At 50.1% G+C, this 22,818-nt stretch overlaps 1 protein-coding gene across 1 annotated transcript; it reads left to right on the forward strand.

The window, feature by feature from the left end:
• The first annotated feature begins 748 nt into the window (after positions 1-748).
• Positions 749-6,791, forward strand: MYCN (MYCN proto-oncogene, bHLH transcription factor). The gene is made up of 3 exons (XM_045549064.1): positions 749-920; positions 2,120-3,029; positions 5,291-6,791. The coding sequence occupies exons 2-3, from the start codon at positions 2,237-2,239 to the stop codon at positions 5,893-5,895; spliced, it is 1,398 nt and encodes a 465-aa protein (XP_045405020.1). The 5' UTR covers positions 749-920; positions 2,120-2,236; the 3' UTR covers positions 5,896-6,791.
• Positions 6,792-22,818: the final 16,027 nt, after the last annotated feature.

Raw genomic sequence — 22,818 nt, forward strand, 5'->3', positions numbered from 1 at the left:
GGCCCGGCTGCTCCGCTTTCTGCTGGGTCTCCGCGAGGTGTCGCCTTCGGCCGAAGAAACCACCGTGGCGCCACCCTCGTAGCCCGCACTTATTTATTTATTTTCAAACAAGGGGGGCGCCCCTCGCCTCCTTTCAGTTTGAAACTAGAAACATCCATCAGTCTGGTTCCTAAATGGGCGCGTCCTCTCCCTCCCATTTTGCACCCTCAGTCTAGCCTTCCTTCGGGATTACAGACGAGCAACCCCTTTGCACCGCCTTGCACGACGTTGGCCTCGCGCTCAGCTGCACACAAACGCTGTCAAGGCGGGGGCTGGGTTAGAAGCCTCCGTCTCCCCTCCCAACACACACCCCCGGAGCCCTCCGGAAATTTTTTTTTTTAATGCCAAGCCATTGCCAGGCGCGCAGGGTGGGCGCTGCATTGCACCGCTCGGCGCGCAGCTGGTTCGCAGAGTGCACCCGGTGCAAGCCCGGGGGTCCAAAAGGGCGGGAGGAGCACACCCCGGGCGTCCCAGCTTTGCAGGCTTCTCTCTGCAAAGAAAAGCAAGTGGCTTTTGGCGCGAAAGCCTTGGCGCCTCCCCTGATTTTTATGGAAATCAAGAGGGCGGAGTAAAGCCGCTTTCCTCTGCCTTTCTCCCAGCCCCTCGTCTGCGCCACAGCCCCCTTCTCTCCCCGCCCCCCGGGTGTGTCAGATTTTTCAGTTAATAATATCCCCCGAGCTTCAAAGCACAGCCTGTGACAGTCATCTGTCTGGACGCGCTGGGTGGATGCGGGGGGCTCCTGGGAACTGGGTTGGAGCCCAGCGAGCGCTAGCCAGGCGCAAGCGCGCACAGACTGCAGCCACCCGAGGCCCCCCCGCGCCCCGGCCCACCCGGAGACACCCGAGCAGAATCGCCTCTGGATCCCCGGCAGTCGGCGGGAGGTAAGGAGTGGGGTTGCAAACCGCCGGGCGCCCCGGGAGCGGCGAGCGCCGGCGGCAAGGCAAGCCCTGGACGGGATCGCCACTCGCGCACCGGGCGCCCGAATATGCCCGGGGGACTTTCTGCTTCCGAAATAAAGCCATCTCGGGGTTTTCCCTGAAACACCAGTTCCAGCCCCGAAGGCACCCGAGCTAGAAGAGACCCGCCCTAATCCTTCTGCAGCCCTTGCCAGGGGTAGTAATGGCTTCTGAGAAAAGAAATTCCCCCTGCTCTAGAAGATATGTCTGTTTGAGCTGACGGAGAGCCGGTGCGTCCCCCCCGCAAGCTGGGGTTCTTCTCCAAAGGGTGTCCCCGGAGGAAGAAGGAGGGTTAGGCGGGGCGAGGCCGCCGCGGTGGTAATCTGGGTCACCGCTGCTCCAGCTCGGAGGAGACGCGGCTTCTCCCGGAGACCCTCCCCGCCCCTGCACCATTCCTGGGAACCGGGGCTCAGCCTCCCCTTTCCCTTGGAGGAGGACGCTGTTGGGGGTTTGGAAGAGTGGGGGTGGGGTTAGAAGAGGTTCCAAATAAGCTATTGGCAGGAGTATCCCTGCAGCGGGTGAATGTCGAGGGGCGTCTGCTCACATTTGGGGGGGGGGGGGGCGATTTGTGGATTTGGGTGCCTGCTGTTGGTCTCTGCCTAGAGAAAGGCTTTTCCCGTTTGCAAAGTTTTCTAAATTCCCTGCTATCCTTTGCTCTCTCGAGGTTGCGTTTTTACAAAGGGGGGATTGAGGGTACTCCGAACCCCATCCCCGGTGGCTGGGTCGGAGAGCCCTGGGCTTCTTCGAGCAGCTGGCCCCACACTGGTGCCAGTGGGGTCGTCGGCGTGCTGCTCGAGAGAGCTGGGGTTCTGCAGCCTCAAACAGCCCCCTCCCCCAGGCAGAGCCCTGTGTGAATGAAATGGCAGTTTCCAAAGTTGCGGAGCCACGCCACCACCCCTGCATCTGCATGCCCCCTCCCACCCCCTGTCGTAGACAGCTTGTACACAAAAGGAGGGAGGGAGGGAGGGAGCGAGAGCCAGAACTTCCTTCACCTTCGGGAGCACTGGGCGGAGTGGGGAGCTTGGAGGGGAGATTGGGGGACGGGGCTGGAGGGGGCGCCCGCTGCCTGTCCCCGCCGTCTGCCCCGCTTGCCCACCCTCTCCCGGTGTGTCTGTCGGTTGCAGTGTTGGAGGTTGACGCGGGCCCCCGCCTTCCGCGGCCCCCACGGGAAGGAAGCGCCCCCCGTATTAAAACGAGCGGAGCGGAAAGAAGTCTGCAGTCGCCGGCGGGGAGGCGAGCTGATGCCGAGCTGCTCCGCGTCCACCATGCCGGGGATGATCTGCAAGAACCCAGACCTCGAGTTTGACTCGCTGCAGCCCTGCTTCTACCCGGACGAAGATGACTTCTACTTCGGCGGCCCCGACTCGACCCCCCCGGGGGAGGACATCTGGAAGAAGTTTGAGCTGCTGCCCACGCCCCCGCTGTCGCCCAGCCGCGGCTTCTCGGAGCCCAGCCCGCAGTCCTCGTACTGGGCCACCGAGATGGTGCTGACCGATCAGGACGTGTGGGGCAGCCCGGCCGAGGAGGACGCATTCGGCTTGGGGGGACTGGGCGGCCTCACCCCCAACCCGGTCATCCTCCAGGACTGCATGTGGAGCGGCTTCTCAGCCCGCGAGAAGCTGGAGCGCGCCGTGAGCGAGAAGCTGCAGCACGGCCGCGGGCCGCCGGCCACCGGCTCCGCCGCCCCGGCCCCGGGAACGGGCGCCGCCAGCCCTGCAGGTCGCGGGCACGGCGGGGCTGCGGGAGCCGGCCGCGCCGGGGCCGCCCTGCCCGCCGAGCTGGCCCACCCGGCAGCCGAATGCGTGGACCCCGCCGTGGTCTTCCCCTTCCCGGTGAACAAGCGGGAGCCGGCGCCCGCGCCCGCCGCCCCGGCCAGTGCCCCGGCGGCGGGCGCTGCGGTCGCCTCGGGGGCGAGTGTGGCCGCCCCAGCCGGGGCCCCGGTGGCCGCCCCTCCGCGCGCAGGCGGCCGCCCGGCCGGCGGCGGCGACCACAAGGCCCTCAGCACTTCCGGAGAGGACACTCTGAGCGACTCAGGTAAAGACCGAGCCCGGCCCTGGCTGCCTCCCTGGGGTACTGGACCGCAGGGGTCTCCGTCCCCTTTGTTAGTGTTCACGTCTCGGCTTTGGAGAGCATTTTGGACGCAGCGCTGGTGGCAGAGAGGTCCTGTTTACTCCAAGCCTGTCCCCAGGGTAAAGAGGAGAGGCTGAGTGAAAGCTGTTGCAAAGCGAGTGCTCTCCCAAGTCGCACCTTCGCTGAAGTTGCTTCCACTCTCTCCCGGGAGCCTTCCTCTGGGCCGCCACCGGCCCTCACCCCGTCCCCCGCCTCTCTTTTGCCGCGCTGTGCGAGGAATGAAATTGGGAAAAGTTGGTGGCGAAACTGGGTAGAAGGTTAGGAGGCTGCTGGGTGCATAGCGTGGACAGAAACCTGTTAGCGCTGGGGCGGAAAGGGACTCTCCGTCCCAGGTCAAGTTTGGGGAAGGGCATCCCAAAAAATCACAAGGGCTATGCAAAATCCTATTTAGAGCAGAGGAAGTTAGAGGGAGATTGCACAGAGGGCTAGTGCGGATTTTCTCTCTCCCCCCGCCCCCATACTTTTGGTACCTCCCCCCATCTTCGGTGGGTGGTGGGCTATTTGCTCCTGGTGCGTGGCCAGCAGGCGGCGACATGCGTGGACAGTAGAAGGGCCAAAGATCTCATAGGCTGGGGGTGGTGGAGGTCCCCTCCCTCCCTCCATTCAGCAGCTGGCGGCAAGTGCAACAGCAGTTGTGTACATTCTCTAGGGGCCTCCTCTTTCCCGGGTGCAGTGAAAACAGGGTCCAGTTTTGTCTTCTAGCCCGAATTCCAGGGCTAATTTGAGACCCCAGTTGTGTTCTGTAACCTAGTGCCTTTGAGAGCGAAGGTGGGCATTTAGCAGCCTCTCCAGGAATGCACACATATTGATTAGTTCTATTGTGTGCATTTGTGTACATCTTTAGCTGAAGGGAAGGGTTAAAACCAAGCGTTTGCCTGGGGCTCTGGAGGTACAGAACTCTACCAAAACACTGGAATAGCCCTTGTCCTTGGAGCAGGCAGCTTAGGCCCCCTTGGGCCTTGAAAACCAGTGTTTTCAGAATACCGGTGGATAAAAATCCTAAATTTCCTTGGGGGCTGAGGACAGATCTTTCTGAGGCTCCTGGAAGGAAACTTGGTGATAAGCCTACAGTTTGAAACGGCTCTGTCCCTTTAATGTCTGTGCCTTGACAGCTTTCGGTGAGGAAGCACTTCCTTCCAACAGCTGTCTTCTTGGCAGAAAACCAAAACATTGGCTTAAAGGGACCCACAGACTGGAACAGCCTCACATTTCGGCTTTAGAACAAATCCCACAATTGTTCAGCTTTCCGGTCCCCTTCAGATCAAGCAGAAGATGTGTTTTGATTTTCATGCTTGCATTTTAAACAATAATTTTCTACTCCAGCGTGGTAGTCCATGAGGAGAGAGGGGAAAAATGCACGCATGATGCTACACGTTTTTGTTATTGCTGTTATTATTGGTGACTTGGAGAGGAGAGCTGCTCCCATTTTGGGGTTTATAGCGACTGTGGATTATGGCTTTGTAGTTAAGATTTGATGATTGTTAGATAAAAAACTGCTTACTGTATAAAACTCAGGTTGGTGGAAGAAAAGTTTTTTTCCCTCCCTCAATTAATTAAATTGTTCCTCAAGTTTGTTGAAGGACTTAAAATCAAACACAACCATATGTAAATTGCTAAATGAGGCTTCTAAAATGAGGAGCCTCAATTCTTAAGTGTGGAGACAGAAATGTAAATAATCTACAGGGCAGACTGGTGATTATGGTAAAAGCTACCATTTACTGAGTTGCTAGGCACGGCTCTATGTTCAGTCTACATATTATCTGTCAAAGTGGTATCCCCATTTAATAGCTGAGGAAACTGAGGCTTAGAAAGGTTGAACAACTTGCCCAAGGGGATGCAACTAGTCTGCCATAGAGCCAGGATTCTTTCTGTCTGATCCCAAAGCCCAGGTTCTTTCTATTCCACCACCTACCTGCTAAAGTCATGGGTGGAGACTGATGGCTCAGCAGGGGTACGGGGAAGGACAGAGTATTTCCAGATATATTTAATTTAAAGAGATCTAAAACACATACATTTCTGTCTACCTCCATGTTGATAGACCCATCGCATAGCAAACTCTGTCAGGGCCTGCTGGGAGAGACATAGACATATGTTACCATGGATAGATTCGTGAATTTCATTCTCATGTGTCTCACATGAGAGTAACTCCCGTCTTTTGCTCACAGATGATGAAGATGACGAAGAGGAAGACGAAGAGGAGGAAATTGATGTGGTCACCGTGGAGAAGCGGCGCTCGTCCTCCAACAGCAAGGCTGTCACCACATTCACCATCACCATGCGTCCCAAGAATGCAGCGTTGGGCCCCGGGAGGGCTCAGTCCAGCGAGCTGATCCTGAAACGATGCCTGCCCATCCACCAGCAGCACAACTATGCCGCCCCGTCGCCCTATGTGGAGAGCGAGGATGCACCGCCCCAAAAGAAGATTAAGAGTGAGGTGTCCCCACGTCCCCTCAAGAGCATCATCCCCCCAAAGGCTAAGAGCTTGAGCCCCCGCAACTCTGACTCGGAGGACAGCGAGCGTCGCCGCAACCACAACATCCTGGAGCGCCAGCGCCGCAACGACCTGCGGTCCAGCTTCCTCACGCTCAGGGACCACGTGCCGGAGCTGATGAAGAATGAGAAGGCCGCCAAGGTGGTCATTTTGAAAAAGGCCACCGAGTATGTCCATTCCCTTCAGGTCGAAGAGCAGCAGCTTTTGCAGGAAAAGGAAAAACTGCAGGCAAGACAGCAGCAGTTGCTAAAGAAAATTGAACACGCTCGGACTTGCTAAATGCTTCTCAAAACTGGACAGTCACTGCCACTTTGCACATTTTGATTTTTTTTTAAACAAACATTGTGTTGACATTAAGAATGTTGGTTTACTTTCAGATCGGTCCCCTGTCGAGTTTGGCCCTGGGTGGGGAGCAGGACCACCCGAGTGGGGTTCTGCCAGGACCTCGGAGAGCCTGCGTCTCGGGATGCTGGTGGCCCTGCGGCCTCCACCTCACCTCCGGGACAGCGGTGGGAGTTCATGACAGTTGGGAGCCTCTGGGGCTGTTGAAGTCACCTTGTTTGTTCCAAGTTAAAACAACAGAAAGTCATTCCTTCTTTTTAAAATGGTGCTTACGTTCCAGCAGATGCCACGTAAGGGGTATGCCATTTGATGCCCCTGGGGAACATTTCTGTAAATACCATTGACACACCCGCCTTTTGTATACGTCCTGGGTCATGAGAGGTGGCTTTTGCGGCCAGTATTAGACTGGAAGTTCATACCTAAGTACTGTAATAATACCTCAATGTTTGAGGAGCATGTTTTGTATACAAATATATTGTTAATCTCTGTTATGTACTGTACTAATTCTTACACTGCCTGTATACTTTAGTATGATGCTGATACATAACTAAATTTGATACTTATATTTTCGTATGAAAATGAGTTGTGAAAGTTTTGAGTAGATATTACTTTATCACTTTTTGAACTAAGAAACTTTTGTAAAGAAATTTACTATATATATATGCCTTTTTCCTAGCCTGTTTCTTCCTGTTAATGTATTTGTTCATGTTTGGTGCATAGAACTGGGTAATTGCAAAGTTCTGTGTTTAATTTCTTCAAAATGTATATATTTAGTGCTGCATCTTATAGCACTTTGAAATACCTCATGTTTATGAAAATAAATAGCAATTAAATGATGCAACTCAACTCTTTCCTTAATAGCACTAAACTATTCCTTAAGCAGCAACCATAGATAATCCATAACATAGAGAAACTTAGTTTCCGCAGTTAGCCTCTCTATACCTGTGCAGTCCTTTTACATCTGTACAATCTGGGTCGGGGAGATGGGCCCCATTTGGGTGGAAGAGACTCAGTTTGGAGAAGTTAAGAATAATTCTCCAACATTACACAGAAGAGAGATGTTATTAATGATGTTTGCATTATATAATAACAACGGTGCTCAGTAGTTTACAAAACACTTATACATTTTGGCCCTTCAGTGAAATTAAGCTGAGACATCATCAGATCAATCCTTTGGAATGAGAAGTAAAATCAGACACAGGGTTGTTTAACTTGCCTGTTTTGGGTGTTGGTAATATTTGTCCCATTGGCAGACAGTTTTATATTTTGGTGGAGAACATAGTTTGTCTCCACAGAGAATTCATTCTTTAAAACTTACTAGGACTAGTGCAAGATTCAAGGCTAAGCATTGTAGCAGGATAAAAAGATGAAAGTCGGTCCCTCCCTTCAATGAACTCACAACATGATTCACCCAGTTGTAACTCATGAATTGACAGCTATGTAGCCCAGATCAAATGCCAGGTGCAGGAGAGACCCTGGCATCACACTGAAACCCCATATGGGTAGAGTAGCTCTCTCTACCAGCCATTCCTATCATACGGGCTAGCATTTTGGTTACTGAGGTTGCCCTGTGCAAACACCATGAACCTTACTTAGCAGGCTCTGGAGGACAAAGCCAGGACCAGTGGATTGGAGGGAGACATAATTCAGCTTCCTGTTAGGGAGAAGTTTCAGAGAGTTTACCTGGTGGGATGGAAGACCCTTGCTTATGAGGCACTCAATCTCAGAACTAAACGTGTGCAAATAATCTATTTCTCTTTTGGGTGACAAGTTATACTCAGTTATTTCTCTAGGGTTTCATTCATCTCAGATTTTTAGCTCTCAGCTGAAAAAGGACCTTTTGCTTTATTAAGAGGAAAACAGGATGAGACAGCTTTGCTTGCCCGGCCACACAGCTTGCTGGGGCAGAGATGGGAGATCCCAGGCCCTGTGGGGCCCTGCCTGCTTTGGCCATTTTATAAGGGCAAGTAGGAGTTTAGAACTTGAGGTCCTTGTCTTGGTTAGGCAACATGCCTTAGAGATGTGAGGTTGGTGGGACTGCCGCTGGCATCTCTCTGCTGGTCTGACTGCTGAAAATCTGGTAAAATACCCTTTAATCCCTCTATGGGTCCCCATCCCTGGACTAGAAAATAAGGTACCCTTTTTGAAAGTCCTTTTTGAATTATCATTCAAAAGGACATCCATTCATTTACATTTTGCAGGCCCCAAATTACTCAGTAGTCTTTGCACCTCCTTTATGTATCCATGAGCCAAAAGAAAGTTAAGTGACTTCAAATTAATTGAGCACCTGAGATTCTCTAAGCCCAGCTCAATCATTCCAATGTCTCTGTTTTTGGTTCCTATAAGGGGCCTACATGAGTGTGCCAGATGGAACTCTAACTGTGAAGAAAGAAAACTGTCCAGACGAATGAGTTCACTAAAATACAATTCCTACTATGTTCTCTTTTTGCTCTGGCTGCTGGGAAGCTCAGAGCCAAACTCCACGGTCTTTTACATCTCTTTTCTTCTAAATGTTTATGGTTTCTTATTTTTCATTGTTGGGTTAACCACCTTTCTTATGTTCTTTATATTATATAACACAACTTTTTGCATTTGGCTGGTCATACATATGTACCTAAAATATTAAAACCAAAGTGAAAAAGAATCACATATTTGCCTTTCCTGACCGAGCCGAGGGAATGTGTCACTCAATTTAGCCCTGCAATTATCTATAAAGTAATTGCTATAGTCACAGAAGAATTGAACCAGTCGCTTCAATAACATGAGAAACCATCTCTGTGTTCCAAGAGCAGTTTTGAGACTGAGAAAGTGCCCTATGTCAGTTAGATCACTACATTATGGAGCTTAGATGGAGCGTAGAGATCACCTCACTTCACAGAATGGGAATGGGACGCTGCATCTGGAATTAGTGGCTGAACCCAGGACTAGAGTTGGGGTCTCCTAGTGACCTGACCAGTGCTCTTTCCATGACGGTGGCTTCCTTACTGCCCATGTAGTAGTCTCCTTACCTCCTATCTCACCCAACCATCTCTGTCATGGTCCATATTAATCTGTCTAATCACCGACCCTGCGTACAAACTTCCCATGGTTCCCTGCCACTTACAGGTTCAAGTCCCCATCAAGCCTGGCACAGAAGCGCTTCCACCGGCTCACCGGCTCCATCACCTGCGGCCCTCCACATCCTTGTCCTTCCAGCCAGGTTAGCCTTGGTGGGTCGCTCTAGCTCACCTCTGACTTGTTTCACCGCATTCTCTCTTCCTGGCTTATCCAGATTCCGTTTATTGAAATTCTTCTTGACTTTGAACAGCAGCCGCAATGTTATCTCTTTCGGGACACCTTTCAGTACCGCAGATGGGCCTTTCCAGCTTTCTCTTTCAGCTCTCTGTTGCTGCGCACTTATTCTCTATCCCCGCTGGAGACGGAGGAGCTACCTAATCACCCTTCTGGGCCCCCTATGCCCAAGGGCTCCCTGAAGGCAGGTCCGGCTCTCATTTGCCTCTGATTCTGAGCTCCAGCCAGGCGACTGACAGATGACAGGGCCTTGGCAGATGCCAGTACAACGGATGGCATCAGAGGAAGGAGCAAGGGGCAGATGTCCACTACTGGTGCGCCTCCTGCCAACCCTACTTTATAAGCTCTCAGGCTAATTTGGTTGGGAAAAGACATCCAGTAGACATCAGTGAACATCTGGTACTGACTGTGCTAGAAACTTTGGGGAAGCGAAGATAAAATGTCCTGTCTTCAGGAAGCCTGTGGTCTGGAAGAGAGTTAAAGCCCTGGGTTTTATACAGGAGGCCAGGAGGGGAGACAGGCAGGACTGGGAGTGGGGGCTATTGAACAAAAGGAAGTTAAGGGGGGTCCCCAAAAGCTGAGGCTGGGGCTCTCTGCTGGAGGAAGCTGGTCTACCGCTGCCCTATAGCAGCTCAGACACTTGTCACAGGCCACAGATCATCCACACTCAGAGCGACTAATGTCGTCATGCCTCCCAACCCTGTGCAGCACTGTAGCACTTACTGAGCTTTTGTATGCTTGAGTCTCACCATGCTTTAAAACTTTTGACCAGTTCATCATAGTCCCATTTTGTAGGTAAGGGAATTGGGTCTTCCGGGTTTGCGTTTCATTCATCCGTGTGGTGGCTGTGTTTTGAAAATCCTGATTTGGGCTGTTTTCAGAATCAGAGGTTGTCAGATTTGGAAGAGACATAGAAGCCATGGAGCTAAGCTCCATTTCAGAGAAAGCACACACAATCTGCACGTGAGCACTCTGTTTCCTTTCTTCCTTTTCCTTCCTCTCTCTCTCTCTTTCCTTCTCAACAAATATTTATTTAGCAGCTATCATGTGTCAAGCACTATTCTAAGTGCTTGGGAGACATCAGTGAACAAAAGAGAAAAAAACTCTCCCAAATCTCTGATTTCCTAGAGTTTATAGTCTTGGAAAGAGTGACAACAATATAAGTAAACAGTAAGCAAATGAATTAAATAGCATCAAATGCGGTGGTGAGTGCTGTGGAAGAGAAGTAGAGAGGACAGAGGAATTCAGGGATGACACAGGAGCGGGGAGGTGGGTCAGGGAAGGTGCACCCGGCACAGGGAGCTGAGAACAGAGCGGGAAGAGCGGGCCCCGGGCACCCCTGTGGCTGCTCAGAGACCAGAACTCAGGCCTTAGGCTTCTTGTCAGAGCTTAGCCTCCCTCATTTGTCTCTGGGCTTAGGTAAATGTTTCCCATCAGCTTTTTATTCATCCTCCCAAGGCGAAGCAATAGAGTGTAGTATTAACAGTTAAGAGCATAAATGTGAAGTTAGACACCCTGGGTTTGAATCCGACCCTCACACTCACAAGCTCAGGGTTGCACAATCCCCCCCCCCAATACACACACACAAGTGGGGGATGACACCGTCCACCTCATAGGGTTGTCAGGGAGATGGCATCAATTAATTTATGTACAGCACATAGAATAGTGCCTGGCACATGATAGGTGCGATTTAAGTCTGTTAAATAATATAATTTGATGTTGACAGGATCTTTCCTCCCTCTATTGCTTCAGTAAGTTACTAGGGCAAAGAACCTTAAAAAAAAAAAAAAACATTTACCGGTAGAACAAATTCACAAGCTTGAGCTTAACAAGAACTTTGCAGACTTTTGTTCCTCAAAAGAGGCCTCACAAAACCTGAAAACGGGTACCTTGGAAACAAATGAATGTGAGCTTTGAAGCCTATTTTAAGACGGAGCCTAGGAATTTGAGTGCCGCGGAACATCTACGCCTTCCACAATGGTTTATTAGTTTTCCTTACTTGTAAAGGAAATCTCTTCATAGGCCACTGACCAGGGTTACCTGATCCCTTTTGATATTGACGTATCATGCTACAAGACATTCATCCTGAAACCTTTGACCAAGAGAAGTAACAGAGCCTTTTTATGGCCGTAGCACACAGACCTATCGGTACAATGCACATTTGGAGAACACACACAGCACGTACTCCCATGACAGATCCAGAGCGTTTGCAGTAGGATGAGCTCTGAAGAGGCAACACAAAATCTACTTGCTTCTGCATTCCAGCAGACCCGAGATTTCCACGGGGCCTTTGGGGTGGGGGAGACAAGCCCGTCCTTCACAAGGCCTCAGCTTGACATCAGTTGAATTCTGTGTGTCCCCGTGTGTGTCTTAGGTTTCCAGGATCTTCCTGAGGGAAGACAAAAAGAAAGCAGCCTCTCCACTGGACAAAGCAACGTTCCACACTGACTGGGAGGTAGTCCTGGGTAATAGAAACCCTTAGTTTGGAAGAAGTCCTTGACTTGGGTCTTAGCTCAGTTGTTCACTATTTTCAGCCTTGGTTCGGAAAGTAACTTCTTTTTGCTCAGTTTCTTCATCTACAAGTGGAATGGGCTGGGGATCGTGATCTCCAAGGCCCCCTTTCAACTTTGGGATCGAGAGTCATTGAGCCTTAGATACAGCTGAAGCCTTGGAGACGGCTGCAGTGTCTGCAGTGTCAGTCAACACCTTCCTGCTGGAAGCTGCTATGGTTCATATGTGCCCCCAAAGTTTAGGTGTCGGAAACTTCATCCCCAGTGCAATAGTGCTGGGAGGTGGGGCCTAATAAGAGGAGATTATGTCATGAGGGCTCTTCCTCATGAATGGCATAATGTGGTTGTCGCAGCAGGAAGGTTCTCTCCAGGCACAGGCCCCCTGACCTTGGACTTCCCAGTCTGCAGAACTGTAAGAAATAAGTTTCTTTTCTTTATGAATTACCCAGCTTGTGGTATTCTGTTATAAAAGCAGAAAACAGACTAATACAGAAGCCCTGGGGGCATATCTTGGCTCTGCTATTCAGCAATTCCAAGTGATTCGGGGTAAATCACTTCCCCTTCCATCTTACTGTGTTTATCTCTAGAACAACAATAATAATCACCACCTCACCAGGTTCTTACAAGGATCAAATGGCATAAAGTGTACAGAGGGGATGTGACAGCACTTTGGAAATTAGGAAGTCTTTTAAGAACTCTTACTGCCCCTGACACGACCATCTCCAGCCCTTGTCCAGCCTGTCCCTCCCACTTCACAGTTTGCTTTCGAGATCCATCTCTGAGTGTGTTTCCCCAGGTAGGAAACTCCTGTAGACAGCAGGCACACCTCTGGTTGCTGCACTCTACCTAGAACAGGGATTTGCTCATAACAGGTGCACTCTTTTGTTAAATAATTATTAACAATGAAAAGACTTGACTAATTGTGCAAAGCCAGCTAGAGAGACTTGATTTGGGCAAACAAACTGGGTACACAGGTTGCCTCATCTGGAACTAGAGAACACTATGATTAATCCAATTTTTAATTTGGCTACTCAAATGAAATAAAATATGGTAACAGACATCTAACACCTTGGGTTTTGCTTTGGTTGGTTTAGCCACTTTTTTTTTCTTTTTTGGCATAAAGCCAGGAAGAACTGGCTTTAAACTGAGACTAGAGCTTTGAAACCACTGAAGCTATAGTTGGAGGCATTTTTGTTGGTGAAGAGGGCAGGATTAAGACATGAGTTTACCATTATAAAAGTTTTAACTGTGTTTGGGTTTGAAAATAAATCTTTTGCATCTGAGTTGGTCTTTCTTCTGAATTTTCTGAACTAATATTTTATAATCTGTCTTGAGGGAAAATCATCTTTCTACCAGAAATCCCCTCCCCCACATGTCTCATTAAAAAAATGAACTTGGAGGTTTTTCTTGGATGTCTTTAACTGTAAACTTCCGGGGTGGCTGTGAATACATTTCGTTTGACACTTCTGGGAGGTTGTTTCTCCTGGAGTGTTACCTCGCTGGGTAATTCCTCCGGGTAATAAATGTGCACATGTCAATTTCTTGCTGCTGCTCGCACCTCCATTGTCTTCGGCTGACTGTGGGGGCTCCATCTCCATCACCCGTGGCCTCTGATCCTGCTGGTTCAGCAGCCACGGACAACTTTTCCTTGCCCACTGCGATGAACCGCAAGGTGAAAATGTTAGAGAAAAGAAAGAGCATTTAGCCCAAGTACAAATTAAGCCTCAGGTTCGTCGGAGGCGTGGTATGCTGAGGGGTGGGTAACTGGAGTGGAAACCGCCATAAAATGCTTACATGATGCTCGGTGACATTCAAGTGCTCTCTCCACGGTGTCTTCATTTGAGGGGGAGAAGTCTTTTTGCAGGGATGCTGTTTCTTTCTCTCTTTACCGAGGCTTGTCCCAGTTTGCCTATGACTGTCCCAATTTTAAAACTGAAAGTCCTGTGTCCCAGGAAACTCTCAGTCTCTGACACATGGGACCGTGGGAACGGAGGGCATTCTTCCCTCTCTTCTGTGTTTGCTTTTTCTCGCCACAGTTTAACCAGCTTAACCAGGCCAGCTACGGTGGGCTTGGAGACTGAGGCTGGCACTCCACAGAGCAGACCGCCAAGGGCTCCACCACAGGCATTGCAAGGGGCGAGGGGCAAGGGGCAGCCAAGCAGTGTAGAGTCCTAGGACCCTTCCCAAGCGAGGGGTCCTGGAAAGAACATTGTCTTGGTGTCAGAGCACATGAATTTGAGCTCTGGAAACCCCATTAAGTGACTTGGAGTGAGTCACCCAGAGATGGCAAAAGAGGAGAAATCTCTGCTTTCCTTTGGGGATGCTGTCGCCCTGCAGGAAACAGTGAGTGTGAAGGTGAAAGTCCCACACCAATGCTGGGCCCGACATTCGCTGACCTGCGTCTTCACTTGTCTCAGGCTCCGGGGTTCCTTCTGAATAATACCAAATATCATGTCTTGGAGGCACGGCTGTGACACTAGCTTTGGTCTTCTAGTCTAGCCTTCGTGAATCTTCTTCAATCTTCAGGTCTTGGCAAGGACTCAAAAGGAGCAGTTTTCAGATTGTTAAAACAATCCCAGGTTGTGAGGACGTGGGCCTCCCTGAAGCTCTCTGGCCATGGGCTTGTCTTAGGAGAAGCCAGGGGAGCACAAGGAATGACACCCTCCCCAAGATTCTGTGGGCAGCTGGCCGGCCCCATTTCATCAGGGCCGCTGCAAGCTCAGGTGCCTAGATGTGGGTTTGGGCCTTGTTTCTCTGGGTTGAAGATCCTGTGAAAATATCGCCATTAACACCTTCCAGTAGGCTAACTGCTCCCTGCGGTGGTTTTGTCCTTTCTGTTGGCCACATGAGGCCGTTTTGGCGTCTGTTGCTGGGATGGGGGCATGCCATTCCTCAGGGTTTGAAGGTGTGTTCCCTCCTAGAAGGAACAGGATGGAAAGTCAAGTAGATCTTTTCAGGACCGTTAAAAGAGGTGTTTACATATTATTTTGCTTTTGAGGGGAAACCCCGCAGTTAACTCGCAGCCAACAACAGCTTTTATAGCCTGAAAATCCGTATTTGAGGGATTGGAAGCACCCAGCTGAAGCCAATTCCTGTCCCCAGCCCCCTGAAGGGGAGAGAGTCTGTCATGTTAATGGCATGTGCATATTATGAAGGGAAGAGTCAGAGGGCCCAGAGCTTGGGAATGAGAGTTTGTTGTAGGTATTCTTCACTATGCAGATGGACGCCTTATGGGGGTGGCAGAGGGGGGCCCCCCCGGGGAGTCAACCTCCTAAAGCCATCCTGGTGGAGAACTGCTGCTGTTTTGAGGGGTGCTCTCCACTCTGCTCCCCAGCCGCGAATAAAATGATGCCCTGCTGCATGAACACAGGAGGCCTGCTGAAGTAGAAATGCAATTCTGTTTTGGTTTCTTTGAATTAAAACGGCCAACTTTATAGAATGCTGGGCTCCCCAAACTCTCCCGAGCCATGGAGCACTTCCCCTTGGGAGATGTGTTAAATAAAACTCGGGTGATTTCAGGCTGCCCTTCTAGAGATGCAGAGGATGTGTGTGTGGATGAGAGGAGGGAAGGTGGGAGAAGAGCTGGAGGACGGTGGCTCTGAGCATCGCTTAGGAAGGGGCTGAGGGGCAGCCTGAGTACAGGTGCGCACACGTGCGGGGCTTGTTTAGGGCTGGTCTTTTTTGGAGCCCTGGTGCTTGAGCATAAGCAGCTTTCACCAGAAACAACCTACAAGCAAAGTGCTATCACCCGCAACTCAATTTTATACATTATAGTCAGCAAAGTGTTATTAAGGTCTTGGTGAACAGATTAAATTAAGCCGTATTTTCCTTTATACCCGAACTCCATTTCTTCCTCCTTTAAAACAAACAAACAAAAAAGCCACAGAGAAGAATTGTTACCAGCTTCTTTCTTTAGGTGTTTTAAAAAATACAGTGCATAGCCCCGAAATGCCCTCCTTTCAGGTAGGATTTCTCAAAAGTGAAAAGAGCACAGCTAGTCCTGTAGTTCCCTGTAACTCATCGATTGGGTCAGAATGGGGATTTGAAGATTGGAGGAAGGCAAGGCTTTCAGGCACAAAGTAAGTTTTAGAGAAGAGCATGTAAATATTTAAGAAAAGAGGGAAAGGAAAGTGCCCCCACACTCTGCTCCAATCAGTCCCCAAACTCACGGTGAGTTCCACACAGTTCCCTGAGTCTCTCCCGTGGGCTCAGCTCTGAGACTGGAGGCTGCGCTCTGTGCATCTCCCGTCCCTGGCCTCAGTCTGCTCTAGGGAATGGGCTGGTGTTGCCCGCCCCGAAGCCTGTTTCCTGCCACCTTACAGTGGTTCTCATCCCTGGCTGGATGTTAGGAACATCTGGAAAACTTTAAAAAAATTCCAAAGCCCCCCCAAAACAAACAACCCAATTCAAAAATGAGCAAAGGTTTTAAATAGGCACTTCCCCAGAGAAGATATGCGAACGGCCAATAAGCCCATGAAAAGATGCTCAACATCACTAATTATTAGAGAAATACACATCAAAAGTGCAACGAGATACCACTCCATGCCCAACAGGATGGCTCTTTTAAAAAATAAAACAAAACAAAAACAACAATAGCAGCAACAAAAAAAACAGGAAATAGCAAGTGTTGATGAGGAATCAGAACTGCTGTGCATTGCTGGCAGGAGTGTAAAATGGCATAACTGCCGCGGAAAGCAGTGTGGCCATTCCTTGAAAAAGTTAAACACAGAATTGCCGTATGATCCAGAAATCCCGCTTCTAGGTAAATACCGGAAAGAATTGGTCGGGGTGACTCAGACAGATGCACCAGTGTTCACAACAGCCACAAGGTGGAAAAACCCAATGCCCATTAATGGAAGAATGGATAAGGAAAAATGTAGTATAAATATTATTCAGCCCTAAAAAGGAATGAAATTGTGACACATGCTACTACATAAATAAACCTTGAAAATATTATGCTAAGTGAAGTAAGCCAAACGTAAAAAGCACAAACACTGTATGAGTCCACGTATATGAGGTGGATAGTGGTGCCTGTAATAGGCAAATGCACAGAGACAGAGTATAATGGAGGTTACATGGTCTGGGGAAAGGGGGAAATGGGAAGTTGTTTGGAGTTTCAGTTTGGGATGATGAAAATTCTGGAGATAAATAGTGGTGATGGTTGAACAACATTATGAATGTACTTAAATGCTATGGAATTATGCACTTACAAATGGTTAAAAGGATAAAAAAAATTCCAATGCTCAGATCACATTATACACCAATTATTAATAAATCGGATTTTCTGATGGGATAGGCATTAATAGCTTTCTAAACTTCCTGGGTGATTCCAGTGTGCAGCCAAGGCTGGTGACAATGACTTCCATTCCTGATTTTTTTTTAAGTCCCACATTCTCTGCTCCTACTATTTACTTCTTAGGTGTCTTAATGACACTCATACTCAACTTGTCCAAACTGAACTCATCATTTTCCTCCCCATACTTGTTCCTCTTCCCATTTTGGTCTCCAGTACCGCCATCTACCTGGTCATGCGATTTAGACACTTGCACACCACCCTTGGGAAAATGAATTGCTTCTTCCTGTTCCCTGGCACATGGTGCAGTGTTGTTGGGGAGAGGGAGGTCATCCTAACATCTGTGGGGCTGGAGCAAGAGCACAACTGGGGTCCAGCCCTGCTTGCCCTCTGGTCCTCCCTTCACCTGCTTCATTCTACACCCGGTAGGCACATCTCCTGGCTGGGCAGGTGTGGCTGGGAGAGGCCAATACAGGGGTCTGAGTGCCCAAATCTAAAGATGGTACCAGGTAGAGGTAGGTTCTGGCCAAGTACACAGGAAGCTTGACTCGGTTCTCTGGTCTATTGCACGGAGCCCACTCACAGCTCATGCTCCCATAGCCTGGCTCCCTGTGGTTTCCTTCCGTGGCCAAGTGCTCCAGGCCATTGCAGTGGCCTCCCTTTGGGGCGTCTTCCCCATCTTCTCCCCCTGGGTTGATCCTTGGCTCCTGTCAAGGCTCAGCTCACAAATCTGCTTGCTGTTCTGCCCCTGTAACTTCCCCAGGCAGAGCCACTTCTCCCTGCTCCACACCCTCACAGCACCCCCTTCAAAGAGTGTCTGTCACCACACAGTGGACTGAGAGCTCCTTGGGTGCAGGGGACATGTCATATTGACCATCACTTGCTGGATTGAAGGGAAATTTCGTTCCTTCCAGGTTTGATCCAGCTTCCCTCTGCTGTGTGGCTCTGTGACATATTTTGGGGTGCAACGGTTTTTACAGCTATAACTGGAGAATGGACCCTGACTTCCATCCCCCAATGCACTGGTGCCAGCCTAATGTCATGGTTTAATATCACAAGCCCTTGATAACACTGCCTGGATCTATATTCCAAATCCTCCACTTAGTGCCGTGCCTGTGACTTGCAGGTCTCCACACCCACATCGGTAAAATAGACATAAAAAAGCATCTTGCTTTTTGGTTTACTGTGAGCAAGTAATATAGTGGCAAGACCCATAGTAAGTATTTAATAAAAGTTAGTAATTATTTTCATAATTTTTAAAAATCTAGTTGGTGTAGTTAAGAAATTCCAGGAGGTGCCCGAGCAGGCATGGCCGGACCTTTAGGACGCAGCACCTGCCTCAAGCCACACCTATTGTCAGTGCTATCCTTGTTTGTCCCACGTCTTGGCAGAGTGTGTGACGAGGACACGTGGGCATGTGCAAGGAGGCACCTAGGCCCAGGCAGAGGAGCCAGGGAGGGGCCTGGGGCAAGGCCGGCCCAGAACCACACAGAACGCAAGTTGTAGGGGTCGGGGGTGCACGCAGCTCGCTCTTCCTCTCCTCTGAGCCGGGTGGGCATTTGCACTCGGGAGCCAGTGACCTCATCTGCAAAAGGCAGTGAAAATTCCAACCTCACAAGGTGGTGAGGAGGATTAACTGAAATAAAGGACAGCAAGGGTTATGTAAACTGTAAAGCGCCACACAAATCTAAGGGATTACTGTTACCCATTAGCTCATTCCATTTGCATAATCCCCCCCTGAGGTGGGTAGAGGTTATTCCCATTTTAGGGCCTGCCAGTGGCTCCCTGAGACTGTCCTTTGTGCCCAAGGGCCTGGTCTGGTTGGAGGCGGGAACATGCGATCTTCGCGTAGCCCATGGATGGGCAGGCGGTTCGCAGGGACCCCTGGGTGGCAGGGTGGGCCTTCCCCGGGAACCTCGCACTGTGGGCAAGCCTCCATCCAGCCCTTTGGAGCTGGGGCAGCTCTGTCTGGGGACAGTGTCTCATCCCTCCCGCGCCACGGGGGCCAGGCCCTAATCGCTTTCTTTAGAGGCCTTTGTGCAGCCGGTTCTTTCATTCTGGGCCCAACACAATGCAGGGGTGAGCGGAGGTCAGATTTTCCACCTTCAGCTCTGGATTGCCTGTCTTTTGTCGGGTGGAGGACAGATTATGCCACCCGGCTTCCTGTCATCTCAGCACTGGGGGCTCCCCCGCCCTGGCACCAGCCCGCGACGGGAGACTGGGAAATCCTCTTGGGAGGTGAAGAGGGAGAATCTGCCCTTCATCCCCAGCCACGCAGATACCGGCATCGGCTGCGGTTGGATATTGAATATTCTCTAGGTCTTCTGGTTGCTGAAAAATGGCGTCCTGTGGGATTTGAGCTCCAGTAGTGTCCTACAGGCCATTGAGACTTCGTAGGTTGAAACAAACCACCATCCGCAGTAAGCAACACTCAGGGGCCACCGGCTCCTTCACCTCCTTCACAGCCCAGGCTACGCAGCAGGACAGCGTCAGGAACAGGTCCCGGTGGCAGGAGGGAGGGAAGAAGTGGACAGTCTTTCTGAGAGGCCACTGTGTCAGAGGGGAGGAACTTGGGTGGGGGCGGAGCTGTATTCGCCCCCGAGGGCCACCATAGCAAAGCACCACAAATGGGGAGGCTTAAACCACAGAAATTCACGTCTGGAGGCTAGAAATCTGCAGTCGAGGTGTTGGCAGGGCTGGTTCCTTCTGAGGGCTGTAGGGGAGTGTCCACTGGCAACCCTTAGTGTCCCTTGGCGTGTAGCTGCATCACTGCCTTTGTCTTCACACAGCCTTCTCCCTGTGACTCAGTCTGCACGGGGCTGTCTTCCAGGGACACCCAGCCTGCTGGATTAGGGGCCTGCCGGACTGCAGTGTGGCCTCATCTTAACTAATTACCTCTGTAAGACCCTATTTCCAAATACGTTCACATTCTGGGTACTGAAGGCCCATGGGCCTGTGTGCAGGCTCTCCTCTTGCTCCTCAGGACCGGGGTCCCAGGTGAGAGAGGAGAAACCAACATCACAGAAGCTGGATGTGACGTTTTCAACGGCTGTAATGAATTCTCCTGATTCTGTTTTGGAGCTGTGAATCACGGCGCATGCCACGCGAAATCAAGGGGTATGCAGAGCTGGAAACAGCGCGTGCTCTGTCTGACGGGGCGCTCTACCTTGACTCCTGGTGAACCTGGGCGTGCTGGGAATGGGGTGCCTGGGGTCGGGGGAGCAGAGCCAAAGGGCAGCCGAAGGCCTGGAACCAACAACCCACAACACTGTCTTTGGATTCTTCCCACTAAGAAACCAGGTGCGTCGGTGCTGGGTTTGGCCTTTTTCAGGAGTTGTTAAATGAGGTCGCACATTCCTCATTGCAGAATCGGAAACATGAACCAGTTTACCCAGAAACGCGCCTCACTGCAGCAGTCACCACGTCCCCACGGTGGAAGCAAAGGAAGGAGGATCTCGCCGGCATCTGTACGGGACTTTTCCCTTTGCAAACACCTTTCTAGCACCAAATGCCTCCTGATCCTTACCATGCACTGGGTGGCAGCAGGAGGACTTTTTGTTCCCATTTCACAGGCGAGGAAGCCGAGCTGCAGATAGGTCCTGAGACTTTTAGGGAGCAAGTGGCAGGCCCAGATTCAGAGTGAGCCTCAACCTGCGCCCAGGGATCTTTCACCTGGGCTGCTAGGGTTTCCTCAAGGAATCTGCCCCCACTCTTGGCCTTTCTTCCACCTAATCTGGCCTCGCAGCTGTGACTGATCCTCAGGAACTCTGATCTGGGGGGGTGGCCAAGGAGGGCTTCTCTAGATTAGAGTCGGCACGTAGCTTAGGAAGTGAATCACAGGCCCGGGAGTCCCCATTCGGCCTCTTCCCTGCTGTGCGGTCGCAGGCAAGTCCCTCGAACCCTCCATGTTTCTTTAGGGCATAATGGAAGTTTTGGGCTATATTTGTGGAGTCAGTGTTTCATATCAATTTTCCCTTAGCTGGATGGCAAAAATGTCTGTGACCATCCTCTTCCCACAGTTGGCTGTTTTGTCTGCTTCTGTTGTACACTGTGGTTATCGTCATCAACGATCTCAGCTACTCCTTCTGTATAACTGCTGCGGCTTCTCCATCAGCACTGGCTGCTTCACCTCGTGCTTTTACATTGTGGAGACGGCTTCTTTCCTTAAGGCTCAGGAACCTACCTCTGCTAGCTCCAAACTCTCCCCTTGCCTCTTCCTCACCTCTCTCAGCCTTCACGGAATTGAGGACATTTAGTAATCCTGGCTCTGGATTAGGCTTTGGCTTAAGGGAATGTTGTGCTTGGTTTGATCTTTTATCCAGACTACTGAAACTTTCTGCATATCAGTAATAAGGCCGTTTCACTCCTTATCATTTGGGTGTTCACTGGAGTAGCACTTTTAATTTCCTTCCAGAACTTTTCCTTTGCATTTCCAACATTTGGCACAGGGGGCCTAGCTTTCAGCCTGTCTCAGCTTTCGACATGCCTTCCCCACTAAGCTTAATCATTTCTAGCTTTTGATTTAAAATAAGAAACATGCAACTTTTTTTTTTTTTTGCTTGTACAGGTGAGGCCATTGTAGGATTATTAATTGACCTAGTTTTAATATTGCTGTGTCTCAGGGACTATGGAGGCCTGAGCAGAGGGAGAGAGACAGGAGAATTGCTGGTCGGTGGAGCAGTCAGAACACACACGATGCGTATTGACTAAGGTTGCCATCTTTCATGGGCATGGCTCGTGGCACCCCAAAACAGTTAGCAATAATAACATCAAAGATCGCCAGCCACAGATCACCATAACAGACACAACAGTAATGAAAAAGTTTGAAATATTACCAAGGAGAATTACCAACATGTGATACAGAGACATGAAGTGAGCACATACTGTTGGAAAAATGACACCAATGGGTTTGCTCGATGCAGGGTTGTCACAAGCCTTCCCTTCGGTTTGTAAAAAATGTAAAATCTTCAAAGTGCAATAAAGCCAAGTGCAGCAAAACGAGGTATGTCTGCACAGGACAGAAGGGGCGTCACTCACTAGCCTTGAAACTCTTCCGCTTCCACCTGGTCTTGACTTTCAATTTTCCTCCTTCTTCCCCATGGAATTTTTCCAGGACCAGGCTGTCACCCTGTTTTCCCAGTCCTGTTCCCAGGTGCCATCCAGCCCTTGCACACTTTTGCCCTGGCTGTCCTGATGTCTTTTCCCGCTTCTCCTTCATCTTCATCTGTCCAAGTTTAATCTAACGTCAAACTGCTTCCTTTAGTCCAAACGATTGTTTCTCATGTCTGTGTCCTCTTAATAACTTATTTGTGTCGCCAGCTCACTTGTCATCTGTTTTTCCCTCTCCACTCTGGACTCCTGGAGGGGCAGGGGTTCTGTGTCAGCCATCTTTGGTCACAGGGAATGTCACCCCCAGAGGCATCACGCGTCTGTCATCTGCCAGTTGCGAGCGGTTTGAAGAACTCCACACCATGACTCAACCAAAATGATTTTCCCTTTAAGTAACCCAGTAACCAATTAGGATTCATCAGACAAATATTTACAAGACAATTACTTTCAAATACATCATTGTGGATTATAATATCACCTGTGCCTAAATAAACACAGTGGAGGAATCGGAGGCTTTTAAGAGTTCACTTCAACTTAAAATGAGATTATAAATAATTCTAAAAGCCCTGCAACTTTATGACAGGGCACTGGAAGAGCCACTGGGAATGAGGAAGGAAATGAAATAAAACCTAAGCCTGGGATGAAAGCGTACCCCAG

The sequence above is a fragment of the Lemur catta genome, chromosome 4 (assembly GCF_020740605.2).
Source record: "Lemur catta isolate mLemCat1 chromosome 4, mLemCat1.pri, whole genome shotgun sequence".
Lineage (NCBI taxonomy): Eukaryota > Metazoa > Chordata > Mammalia > Primates > Lemuridae > Lemur > Lemur catta.